Source organism: Protobothrops mucrosquamatus, unplaced genomic scaffold, assembly GCF_001527695.2.
Source record: "Protobothrops mucrosquamatus isolate PMUCROS unplaced genomic scaffold, P.Mucros_1.0 scaffold_215, whole genome shotgun sequence".
Taxonomy (NCBI): domain Eukaryota; kingdom Metazoa; phylum Chordata; class Lepidosauria; order Squamata; family Viperidae; genus Protobothrops; species Protobothrops mucrosquamatus.
The window spans coordinates 69,363-83,239 of record NW_015386291.1 but is presented as its reverse complement, the minus strand read 5'-3'; the positions used below and the strand labels follow the sequence as shown (position 1 = coordinate 83,239).

The 13,877-nt window shown below is 40.0% G+C and overlaps 1 protein-coding gene across 1 annotated transcript in view; it reads right to left on the bottom strand.

The window, feature by feature from the left end:
* KHSRP (KH-type splicing regulatory protein) overlaps positions 1-13,877 on the bottom strand; it is a 38,282-nt gene that overhangs the window by 18,418 nt on the left and 5,987 nt on the right. Inside the window, exons 3-7 of the mRNA XM_029286469.1 lie at positions 7,459-7,555; positions 6,284-6,322; positions 5,463-5,534; positions 4,298-4,369; positions 839-896 (exon numbers count right to left, since the gene is read on the bottom strand). Coding sequence (XP_029142302.1) covers positions 839-896; positions 4,298-4,369; positions 5,463-5,534; positions 6,284-6,322; positions 7,459-7,555 — 338 coding nt within the window. The remainder of the gene's footprint in view (positions 1-838; positions 897-4,297; positions 4,370-5,462; positions 5,535-6,283; positions 6,323-7,458; positions 7,556-13,877) is intronic.

The following is a 13,877-nucleotide window of genomic DNA, read 5'->3' as shown; positions in this document are numbered from 1 at the left end:
GTCCTCGGGAGCCACAGAGTCAAACTCCTCCCATACAACAGTCTCAAGGCCTGCCATTGCCTCCTCCCCCGGGACCACCCAGTCGGAGTCCAAACCCTCTCGGATCCGAGCGACTTTGTCATGCAGATATTGTACAAATTCCTCAGCCTTCCCCGCCAGGGGGTCCCCGCCCCCCCTCAATTGGAGGAGGGAGCGGGTCGCCCTGAAGAGGGAGGCCGGGCGATTATCTGATGACGCAATGAGGGTGGAGTAGTAATTAGACCTCACCACCCTCATCGCCACTAGGTAGGATCTAACATGTATCCTTACCTGTGTTCGGTCGGATTCGGTTCGGCTAGCCCTCCAACTGCTCTCTAGGCGTCTTTATTCCAATTGCAAACACAATCACTTTATTTTTGCAATCATTTTTATTTTTGAATTTACATATTGCATTTATTTCAGTTTTATTTCTGCAAGTACAGATGTGCTATAACTGTAATATTCAATGAAGATTTTAGTCCCATGCCAGCCTAGCAAAACATCTGTGTTAAAGTAAAATGCTTCTCTATATGCAAGACCAAAGTCAGCAGCCACTTGTGCCTTTTAGGCATTGCATGCCCAAATTATTAGTGTCTTCATCCTGAAAGGCAACCATTTTAATTAAAAACACAGCATCTATTTACAAAACAAATTCCTGAATTGTTAAAAAAGCAAGAGGAACATAAAACTGGGTCAGTTCAAATAGAAGTTGGCATAACCCTACCCTCCCCCAAAACAGCATGAAGCAAAACAACTTTTGCAATAAAAGAGGTGCCTCTGATCTTCCTGAAAACACTGACAAAGACTAAAAACTACTCACTGCACAGATTCTGGTGATCCAGTCAGAGAGACACTTCGTTCTGGTAGTCCTCCACTGTCTGTAAGGGAAAGAAAAGCCATCAGAAGGCTGTTGTCAACTTCTTTCCATATCAATACATTTTCCCAAAGAATTTGAGTCTTTCTTCAATCATGTATTATCAAAAGGAGCTAGGATAGTTGTATAGGTCTATAAAACACAGCTTGCACTCTTTACAAACAGGGTTCTGGATGTACTTGACTAGTTTGGTGTTAAAAGGAAACAGCACTCAGACAGAAAATGTAGGATTCTTAACAGCTGAAAAATCTACTGCATAATTACAGGCAGTTCACAGGTTACACAAGACCAGACTTCTGTGAATTTGATTGGCTGAAAGGAATAGAAGACATAGTGGTTCCCATGTTTATGTATGCATCAACATGACAGCCAACCTACATAAAAGTCAACTTGACAAGTGATCCAAGAACAGAACAGTATTTAAGGCTGTATTAAGTCAGTCCTCAATAAAAAAAAGGCTTTTTAGCTGTGCTATGTAAGAATACTGCAAGTGTGCTTCCATTTTGACAATATTTTCCCCTATGGATTTATACAGCATGATAAGCCATAATGTAACTGATTTTGGTTTAGCAATGATGTGGAAACAGAAATCATGGTTCATTATCACAGTTTGTAAACCATGGCATGTGTGAATATTCCAAATGGTTTAGGCAACCAACTATGAATGAGCAAACCATAAATTAGCACAAGGCAGTGCAATCTCTATGACTCCAAGACTCAAGTGATCCTTGAGAAATAAAAATAGGCTTATCACAATTAACCATGACCTCCAAAACCCAGCCATTCCCACATCTGAGATGGGCTCCTCCCATTTTGGAGACCTCAGTTCCTTTTTTCCAAATATTAAGTACAACTTCCTGCCATCCAAAGATGTCCTGCTCCTGGCAATACGTGAACATGTAATCTTCAGGACTACCAGAGTACCACTTATATTACTAACACTGGAATTCCCTGCTGTCTTCCAGTGAAGGATTGCCTAGCTTTCCAGCACAGACAAGACTGGCAAAGAGCAACACTTTCTCAATCTTTCAAACAAGGACATTCCACAGCCCCTGGGCAGCCTCAGAATATTCTCTCTGTAGGCCCCTGAAACTGCACCAGTTATGTTTAGTGACAAACAGGTGTAATTTCCCAATTATCTGAAGCTCTCCCATGACACCAAAAAAACCCACATTATCTGGCCCTAATGATTACATTTACTTCCCGATCCAAACTCATTTGATGAGTTCCATGGCTGAGTTTCAGTCAGAGATACAATTAGATCATTGCTCTACCCACTAACACTCTCTGACAGGCCAAAGGAAAAGTACAACTGTGGCCTCAATCCAGTGAATGGTTGCTCACCATAGCCCCAAACTAACAACAGCTTTACTCATTACACCTCTCCATCTTCAAGTATAAGCTTGGAAAGGAACAAATGTATGCTTATGTTACATTATGTTTAACCATATCGTGACTTATTCTCTATGCAAAAATGACAAATGCTAAGAAACAAGCTTTTGAGATGTCTTAAAACTCAGATGAAAGTATTGTATTTTCTCATGAAAATCAAAGAGAGACAAGATAGAATGACTGCTTAATGTTACTACTTGAAACTTCAAGAACAAACTAGGTTAATAATTGTGTTTTTTACAAGCTATGTTGCTATTTATTAGAACTGTGCAATGCTTTGGATTTGATTCCCCAAAATTGCTTTGAAGTGGGAATAGTGAGGGAATGTGAACATTGCACCGTTTCTGCAATTTTTCAAAGCAACCATATCTTTTCTCAGAATCACACAGCAGCTGCATAATTCTGGGAAAAACCACAATGGTTTTAAATAGTAGCAGGCAAGTGGTGCTGTTTGTTTTTCTGGCCTTAAAAAAGCACTAAGAGCACTAACACAGTATTTTAAGAAAGACTAGCTAGAATTCAATTATCAGAAAACCCAATGGCATTTGCAAAAAGGCAAATTCCTGGAAGATAGATTGTCACAAGACTGAATAGGTGTCCTGTTTCAAATACCTAGAGTACGCCTTCATACTGCCAACAGGAGGAAACTTCATGGAGACTACATTTCTGAAAATGCACACAGAAGCTTATCTGCTATCCTAAAATCCCTCAAGACCAGAGGTGGACACTATATTCCTGCAATACTCAAATTATTCAAAGCCAAAGTGAATAGTGCAACTTTTTTATGGTACCCAGCTGGGTCCCTTTCCAATTTTTTACCACTTTGCTCAATCCAAATTTTTAAGAATGATTCTTCAAGTCCCCAAATGTGTCTCTAACATTATCCTGAGACTGGAGACAAGCCTCATGAAAGTGGAAGCTAGAGTGTGGTAAACATACTCAAGTATTGACTCAAACTCCCTCCCCATGTCTCATTAACTATGAGGGATGACTTTCAGTCCACATGGAAAAAGATAGTGGCAACTAAAATCTCATCCTTGGCCTTCTCTCCAGGTTTTCTACTCCGCATGGGATATGATCAGGCTAAAGCACCCGTTAAACAACATGTAGCAACTGGATCTAGCCAGGCCTCCAACCTTTATTGTCAGTGAATCCAACAGATACTCTGCCTCCCCTATGACATACTTAACAAACCTTAAAGTACTTAAACACCGGAAGGTGTTTATGATACAATGTCCTCCCCTAAGCTGTCATGAAGACTGATACAGGAAGATTCTCTATCCAGAGAGACAATGCTTGTGACTCCACACAGAATCTACAGAAATATTTCCACTAGCCTCATCTCTCCGTTTTTGCATCAAAATCCACGCCTCATAGAACAATTCTCTATCTCCCAGTTGCTCTCAGATACTAACCCTGCTACAATATATAATATTGCCAAATTCTGCATAGCAATGCTTAACATCTGCCATAAACTAGTCTTAATGAACATCTGCCATAAAACTAGTCTTTTTCATTCTAGAATGCTCTAGATTTAGTTTGCCACACATTAATCTTTATGCTCCCTTACACCCATCTAACGCTTCTTCCCCTCCTTTTAGAGGTTTGCTCTTTAAATATTTTTTATCCTTTGATGTACTTTCTATGCTTTTTAATTGACCCCTCTCTCCTTATGCTGTTTTTGACACTAAAATTTGATTTATTTGCAAGATACTGCTGATTAATTATGTGCACATGACTGTACATGCCACAGTTTTTGGAAACAAGTCTTCAGAAATTTACATCATCAGTGTTCATGACTGATTTGAAATGTTATTATCATGAACAAGACTTAGAGGAAACACTTTCTCTGTGTTCCATAAAACCTGCAGCTGCAAATCCTTTTTTTGACTGACTGGGAATGAGATACCAACAGAGCTAAAGGATAAGATTAGTCTCTCTGCACTTGTGGCTCTATATCAGAAAGTGCTAACCAAATCCACCTCATACTCTGCTCTACAATTTCACGCCTACCTGGTGAGATCTGTACTTTGCATCCAGAGTCCTGCTGTATTTTGTTAATCTGCTCTCCACCTCTTCCTATGACTGTAAAGCAAGGAGAATAATGCTGAGAAAATCTTGAGATAAAAGTAGAAATCTTATCTTCTAGCAGGTAGGTTTAAATATAACACTTTTTTCATCCTTCCTCAGAAGAAATAGGAAAGAGCTTTCGGACATATTGGAAAAGCAGAAACAGACAAACCCAGTGTAAATATATTTCTATTTTAATTAAGTATATAACTTTTTCACTGTACAAACTGCATTAGCACAGTTAAACCTGACTGCATTGTGTGCATGAAAAAGTAGTTGAATGAGCATTATTTCAAGATTCCTTCAATTCACCATTTACAGAAGGAATAAAGAAGGATAAATGCTTCTCCTAAATGCCCAATTCAAACAATAGGAATTGAAATAAAGGTCTCAGAGGCCATAGAAAAAAGATAAATTACAATAACCCCAAAATACCTCAGCACCCATTCAGACAAACTCTAGTTTTCAGAGCGTGAACGCCAGGCCAATTTAAAGCTAGGGCATTGGAACAAATTACCTACTGGGAATCAATTCTCCCTTGCTTAGTTAAAACTCAACTTCAGGCAGTGTTTTGCAGCCACCATTCCTTCTGGCAAAAGGGAACTATAATCACTCACAGAAAGTTGATGAAGCCAAAGCCAAAGCCACAAGCAATCCAACAAGGAATTCTGAATACCTTTTGCACTCCTAGCCTGAGTGTCCAGAGTGAATCTGTACTGTTGATTGACAGCAACCCCTCCCCCCCATTCCTGCTATGATGGGAAATGCTTACATGACATCTACCTCAAGTTCTCCTTAGAATCCAGCCCTCACCATTTAACGAATGTAAACTTGCTGAGACTTTGTAGAACAGAATACCCACCCGGCATTGCTGGAGCAATTTTCCACATAGTTCTGAGCAGCATACAAAGAAACGCAAATGCCTGTCATCTCTCAAAAAACCCCACACAAATAGGGCTACAAAGAAACAAACCTGTCTGAGCCTTCCCTGTAGGAAGCTCAGCCAACTGGCATCGAGAAGCCAAAGCAGCACTGGTTAGTAAAGGTGAAGTAGCAGTCTTTCAACTATGGCAACAGCAGGTTTCTCTGCTCCCTGTCTAATACTCACTGAGTCCCACCATGCCATCAGGTACTCTGTACTCTTCAGTCACTGTAGACCTGCAAGGAAAACGGTCAGCAGCTTAAAGTAAGGAGTGGGAGAGTTATAGAAATGGATCTGGGGTTCACCAGCATCCATCAAGAAACAAAAAAAAAGGAGAGCTTTCCTCCTCCCAAAAGAGCAGAAAGGAAGGTGGCTGAACAATTAAGCACCGCTTTGTGGAAATCAACATGTGCCGGTGCAAAATGCACCGGCACTGCCTTGCAGGACTCATGAGCAACGAAGTGGCCCAGAGACCACTCCAGCAGCATTTGCAAACAAGGATCTTCAGACAAGTTTCAGAAACAAAAGCTATGAAACTGAAGCTACACAAAAACTTGTAATACTCTGTCATGGCCAAAGAGCACAACGCTTCACTACCTAACAAGGCATCCATGTGCCTGGAATTCACGTCTCTCACTAATCTGGATGCTGATCTCCACCTAACAAAACAGCCTTCTCTCTTTAGGGCAGGGAAATGCTACCCCCTCAGAGGTAATCTGAACCCACAATCTGAACCCTGAATATTGGTTTAACCATTCCAGCTCAAATACTGATGAAGAAAGAAAAAAAGGCCCATAACTAAGTTACCTTGAGGGAGGATGGATCGGTCCAAGCTGAGGTGGTGGAGGCATGGCTGAAAAGGAAAGGAAGAGTCTGATTATAAAGTCACATTCTAAAAAGAAAGATGTAAGTCAGGCATTGGAAACTCTAATATATTAGAATATGTCTTTGTATGTAATTAATACAGATCTTTCCCTAACAATTAAAAGAAAATACATGGTACTTACGTTCTGGCTGGGGAGCCATTTTTTTGCTTTCTGGCTGATCTATTAAAAAACAAAAACGAAGAAAAGAAAATGGATATAGATTAGGATAACCTCCTTTCTATTCTGCTATTCAAAATGAAGCTTCAAGAAAATCCACTGCAGCTACAAGAAAATCCATTCTGGAGGCTGTAGCATTCACATGACTTATCAACTAGAGATAGGGAAATGGACAGAAATTAACCTCTATCAGTCTAGATGTTTCAGGAGATGAGGCTGGAAGGGGATGTCCCTACTCAAAAACCAACTCCTTGATGCAAGGTATGTTTTCTTATGTCTGAGAAAACAGGCTAATGTATCATCAAGAATAAAGCATTCCTATGTAGGCTGTCATAAGGAGCCAACAACCCCACTTTGGCTGGTTGAAGCAGTGAGTCTTGGCTTTGAACATGTCCTTGCATCAGTTCCTCTGCACCTTTTCCATTTGGAATATCTATGTGTGGATGTGCAATGGTGCGATGATTGCAAGTGTGAGAATAAGTTGTAAATGACTCTTTGTGAGGCTGCCATATCTTTGAACCATCATTAAACAAGCAATCTTAAGTTGAGGACTAGTTGTATTTGTCAAGCCACCCTCCATCCATTTTTATGAAATCTTTGCCTAAATCTGCTGCACAATTTATATGGACATCCCCATATCCTTTTAACTGTGTCTCTAGTGGTATGTGAGGCTGAGTAACTGTTTAAAGGAAGGGATCAAATTACAGGTGACCTTGCTTAATGACACTACTCCAGTGACCACTGATGGCAATGAACAAGTGGTACTTACAACTGGTCTTTGTACTTTAGTTGATTGCAGTGTCCCCACAGTCGTGATTGCCATTTGCAACTTTCTTTGATTGTTTTCTATAAGCAGAGTCAACAGGAGAGCTGGCAGGAGGTTGCAAATGGCAATCACATGATGTTCTTGTTTAAGGACCCACTATGATTTGCTTAATGGCAACCAGAAGTGCTGGTATTTCTGTTGCTAAGGGTATGGTCACCCAACTTCACGCTGTATGACTGCATCACTTAAAGAGAGCAATTCTGGTCCCAATTACTGTTATTAAGTAAGAATTATGTTTATTTAAATTAGTAGCTACCCAACTTCAACAGACATTGCCCTTGACTTGGATCTACTCAGAGTAGGCACACAGTACCTCCATCTTCTAGTTGTCTCTTCTGACCACCAAATCCAAAATCAGGTGTAGTATTATTCACAGTTGTGGCTGAATCACCCCCAATTTTTGCTGCTATCTAAAAGTAAAATTGACAATATGATTACAACAGAATAAGCTGTAAGCCACAGAAAGAATTAAAAATAAAACTGTTAATACAAAAGTGTTTGAAACACAAGAAACTTCAAGTAATTAAAAATATATCCCATACTATTTATTGAATAAAATACAAAGGGGCTTAAACAAATTAAGCTGAAAAAACTTGACACAGCAATTTAAGCTTTAAATTCTTACTGTAAAGTATGTACTTTACATGGCCCTTCTAATACAGTTAGAAATTTAACTGGGCAGCAACATTTTACACATTGACTCGCATCAGGCATTCTTAATTGTTAGGCCAGACCCCCTCTCAGTTTTTCTCCTCCCCACTTATTTGACCTTACAGCAGGGAAAAGTTTCCTACAGACACCCTCTTACTTAGATCCATTCCTGCCCCCAGGTTTCCCCTTCCCTTCCCAATTTTGGTCAGTTGCAGCTGCTATCATCTTATTAGCTTTACCACTGCTACACAGAAACCAAAGAGGTCCAGTCATTCTTGAAGAAAAGATCAGTAAATTCTACTGTACTGGCAGAGTGAATGGCCTGAGCCCATCCAACATTGCAGCCATATTTTTTGAAAGTGAAAAGTAGTAGTTTCTAAGGAAGGTATTAAAAGGACCCCATGGTTGAGAATATCGTGGGGTTTTGTTGAGCTAGGCAAATGAAATTCAGAATGGCAGGAGAAAGATAACGGGAAAAACTAAGAATTTTTCAGATAGAAGGAAAAGGAATAGTGGAAATTCAGACTGTTCATAAAACAGACTGAGGATGTAAGACTCTCAACACTGTTATAGTACAGTATGGCACTTTATTGTATACTGATATCAGAAACATTAAGGCATTTGGTTGGCCAATTATAGGAACAGAATGCATGATTAAAATTAGGAAGGTTCCTAGAGCAGATCTCTTGAGATGTTCCTGCTTTTTTCATGTTTTATTGAAGTAATTACAATAAATATCAATAATATCCACTATGGAAGTTTACTGTATAGATTTCTGGCTCTCAGCTCTTCTGGGATGGGTATTTTTTTGCCAAAATGACTCCATTTGAAATAGATGAGAATCACTATGTTTTGCCAGCAAAGTGTCCAACTGTGTGTGATTTACAGAGATTGCCTTGTTCTTTCTAGGCTATATTGACAGAGGTTATCTTTGATCTTTAAAGGCACTGAGATGTTAAAGACATTTATTTTTTTTATTTATTACACTGATATTAGTGAATCTGAAATCATTCTTCTTTTATATATATATCCCTATTATGGGTAAATCTTTAAAAAAATCTAATTTTTAAACTGATACCTGATTCCAAAACTTGTTAAAGACATTTTGTAAAAATGGACAACTCAAATGTAGAATTATGAACATAGCTGCTAACTGTATGTTGTTCTACTAACATAGAAATGGGAGATTCATGACTGACTTCTCAATAAGGACAATGAAAATCAACGAATAAAAATATCAAGGTGATAGAATATTAAAAGTCTATGATGGTTTGTCAACTAATACATCATGAGAAAGAAATCCATGAAATATCCATAACCATCAACTGAACAGTAACCGTATTAGTTCCAGTGACTTCATGTGTTTGTGTGTGTGTATGTGTGTGTGTGTGTGTATGTGTGTGTGTATGTGTGTGTATATATGTGTGTATATATATATATATATACATATATAGGTCTTTGGTCATTCGGGTTCTCTCCCGCGTAAAATTGGAAGTGTCCTGGCGACGTTTCGACGAAGTCACATTCATCATCTTCAGGCTGGTGTCTTCAGCTTCGTGCTTCTGGGAGTAGTGTGCGATCGCAGCTGTTTCTTCCTTTTAACTGCCAGTGGGGTTTGAGCTGATTGGGTGGGAGCTTGGCTGTGTTCTGATTGGGTGGAGGTGTGTTCTGATTCTGCTTTCTTCTCCCTTCTCATTCATTCATTCGTTTGTTCATTACATTTCTGTAGCTGCCCAACTCAACCNGGTTGAGTTGGGCAGCTACAGAAATGTAATGAACAAACGAATGAATGAATGAGAAGGGAGAAGAAAGCAGAATCAGAACACACCTCCACCCAATCAGAACACAGCCAAGCTCCCACCCAATCAGCTCAAACCCCACTGGCAGTTAAAAGGAAGAAACAGCTGCGATCGCACACTACTCCCAGAAGCACGAAGCTGAAGATACCAGCCTGAAGATGACGAATGTGACTTCGTCGAAACGTCGCCAGGACACTTCCAATTTTACGCGGGAGAACCCGAATGACCAAAGACCTACATACAAACACCCGCGAAAACCTCCAGGAGACTAAGATGGCCATTTCTAGATATTGTAAAAAGAAAAACTGCAGTATAGCAGTTAAAAATGTCAAGGTGTACTCAATCAGACCGGTCTGTCTGAAAAACTTCCTATATATATATTTAATATTTAATATATTTAATATTTTTCAGGATTAAAATTATATATATATATATATATATATATATATATATATATATATATATATATATATATGTGTGTGTGTGTGTGTGTGTGTGTGTGTGTGTGTGTGTGTGTGTGTGTGTGTGTGTATATGCTACAATTATTCTAATTTTAATCCTGAAAAATATTAAATAGTGCTCTGATATATATATATATATATGTGTGTGTGTGTGTGTGTGTGTGTATATATATGCTACAATTATTCTAATTTTAATCCTGAAAAATATTAAATAGTGCTCTGATATGGACCTCCTAAACCTAAACAATGAAATTCTAACTTTCTCTCAATATAAAATAATATATACTAAAATTATGGGAGGAAAAATAATGCTTTACTATACATGTTTACAGAATCTTCTTCAGCAATTATTTAAATTAAATTTACTGCACATTGTGGGGAATGAGCCTAGTAAGTGGCTCATAAAATTTCATAAAAGTATTCTTCTTGGGAAGGTATACTAGATTTTGACACTTTAAACGCCAAATTTGAAAATGATTACTGGTACCATATTCCTGACTTGACTATAATCTTAAAAATAGCAGTAAGCCCAAAATAAAGACCAGACTATGTTGAATTCTTAACTAAGAAAGGCTGTTGTAATGAAAAAAGTAAACTGAACAAAGGATACCTAGAGCAGGGCTTTTCAACCTTTTCACCCATTGTACCACTTTTAGGATATGGCAACATCCAAGTACCACCAGTCACTTGACAGGTGTCAAAAACTTGATGACCCCCCCCCAAAAGGAAAAAAGTGATAAAGTACAGGTAGTCCTCGACTTACAACAGTTCGCTTAGTGACTCTTTGAAGTTACAATGGCACTGAAAACAGTGCCCCCCAAGCCACAGCCGAGCAAGACACCTGCCTGCCCATCCAGCAGCACTCTTTCTCCTGTCTGAGGTTTTCATTGTTGTGAGCATTTCTGTTGAGGATTGGCAGCAGGGGTGGGGGGGGGGTGTTTGGTTTTTATTCCCCCATCTGTTGGGTGGTTGCAGCAGGTTTTGGTCACTTCACATGACCCTGGGACACTGTGACCGTCATAAATATGAATCAGTTGCCAAGCATCTGAATGTAAATCACAAGACCCTGGAGATGCTGCAACATTCCAGCTGATCGGTGCTTCTTCTGGGCTCAGCGGAAGCGCCAGGATCAGCGCCGAGCTCCAGCTGGAGCCTGGCGCTGATCCTGGCACTTCCGCTGAGCCCTGACAGCCCCAAAGAAGCGCCAATCATCTGGAAAGCGTTACTGATCCTGGCGCTTCTGTTTAGCTCATTCCCCTCCCCTGCTACCATTTTTCTAGGATGGTTGTGTACCACCTGCCAGGTGCCAATGTACCACAGGTGGTACCCGTACCACTGGTTGAAAAGCCCTGACCTAGAGGGCAGAGTCTGAAATAAGGAAGTTGGCAAGGTACTTTAAAGGACAAAGAAGAAATAAATTGCACTGATTTTCTACCTTAGCAGAATGAAATCTAATAAGACATACACAGACAGAAAAGGAAAAACTGGTAGTAGGAATGCAAATTCCAAAAAATAATGAACAATTTCTTCTTCAAGAAAGGAATTACAAAAACCTAAACCTTATATTTCCTAAAGATTATCAGACAGAGATAATTCTAGAATTATTGCAATGGCATATTCAAAACCAATGTCCAAATGTTTATGCATTAATTGAACACATTAGATTGGCATCTACAGATACTGAAAACATCTATTATAAATGCCTAAGGAGTTCAGATTAGTTTTTTCATTGCCTTGAGCAATATGGCACAACCAGCTAGTTTGCAATTAATTTCAATGTCTTCTTGAAATTCAGCTAAGTCAGGATATAATCGATATTTAGTTGCAGAGATTTCTAAAACAAACTCCAACTTCAAATAATTAAAATGCTTTGTGTTTTATTCTGCACCTTACTTTTTCTTAAAGTGCTGGAAGACAGACATTCAAATGATTACATTTTGGGTTTTTGGCGATATCCAACCATAACCTTGTGGTGAGATGAGCAGCAAAGAAATTAAATAAATGAATGAAATAACTGATGAGTGACTTCATTTTTACTGCTCTATCTGGGCAAATTTTTTTTTAAAAAAGTTGCCATCTCATTAATTGTACTGTAATCCTGGAATAAAGTGCTTCCATCCTTTTTAAGAAAACAATGGCATACGGCATGATAGTCTATTTGATATTAAATGCCCACATTCCTAAGAAATGAGTAAATAGTAATATTGTACCAGTAACGTTAAGAATAGGCTTTCCCCCTACATTTTATTATACACTGGTAGGCAAGCTAATTAATCTTCAACAGTTCTGAATGGTTCATATCTCATTTACCTCAGAAGATAATTTATTCCACTTTTTAAATTTATTGAAGAAATGTTACCCTCTTGAACAATATAATATTTTTTTCAGGATAGAATTTTTAAAGTTTGCAGATCAATTCAGAAGATCAACCCAGTTTGTTAAACAGTAACCAGTTGTCACTCACTTAAAAATTATTGGCAATCATTTTTCTATCTAAATGTAAAGTCATATAATTTATGTAAGCCCCTAAGTCAGTGGTTCTCAACCTTTTTAATGCCGCGACCCCCAACCGATCGTAAGTCGAGGACTAAACCGGTCGTAAGTCAAGGACTAAACCGGTCGTAAGTCGAGGACTACCCAACCGGTCGTAGGTCGAGGACTTTCCCTGCCCGGGAGCGCCGTGCATGCGTGGTTCCGCCCCCTGCGCCGGCCGAGGCGTAGCTGGCAAGCGGCAGAGACGGAGCAGGCCGACCACCAGCTGGCCCAGCTCAAGGGAGGTAAGGCACCCGCCAGAAAAGGGAAAAAAAATGGCGGACAGCCTTGCTTGGCGACCCCCGTGAAATGGTTGATCGGCCCCAAATGGGGTCGCGACCCATAGGTTGAGAACCGCTGCCCTAAGTAACAGTGACTGACATAGAACTTCACAGATGATCTCAAGCTATTTTTTCTCTCTCTGGCTAATATTTCTTCAATAGGCTGTAATGATCATGAGCTATCTCCACATATTCTGTATTCCCTGAATATCAACTAAGGCTCTCTGGTCAATACTATGGAAGTTCTATCCCAGTGTCTGGAGGCTGCTGGGAACAGGATGAGATGAAATGGGCTCCAATGAAACACTAGCAAGACTAAGTGGTTGTGGGCATTTGAAACTTCCTGGGACAAGAAGTGTGTTGCATTACCCGAAACAGATTCAATGTGTAATCTGGGTCCCCCTAGACTCCTTGAAGAGCAGATAGATGATAGCTATCACTAGGAAAGCCTTTGCACACCTTCAGGTGGTATGCCAATTACATGCATTCCTGGACCAGGAAGCCCTGCTCACCCCAACTCATGCCTTTGTAACCTCTTGTTTAGACTACTGCAATATTTTCTATATGGGCTGCCCCTGAACAGCATTCAGAAACTTCAAATGAGACAGAATGGACCTGCATAGATAATAAATGATGCCAGATATACAGAAGATGTAATACTATTATGTGAGCTGCATTGGTTACCAGTATGATTCCAGATGCAATTCAAGATGCTGGTTGTCACCTTTAAAACCCTATATGGCTTGGGACTGGGTTACCTGAAGGACTTTTTCCCCAAGAATCTCTATCTGTCCAACCCAATGTAGCAGATTGGGGCATGCTGCAAATCTCCTCAGCCAGAGTGTTGGATGGTGGGGACTAGAAGACAGGCCTTTTCTGCAGTTGTCCCTGCCGAGCGGCGTTGGAGCCCTGGAGGCGTTGGAGCCCTGGAGGTGCAGCGGCCGAGTGGCCGAGAGGCGGCTGAGCGGCCCGGAGGACTGGCGGCCGGGCGGCCCGGGAGGATCGGCG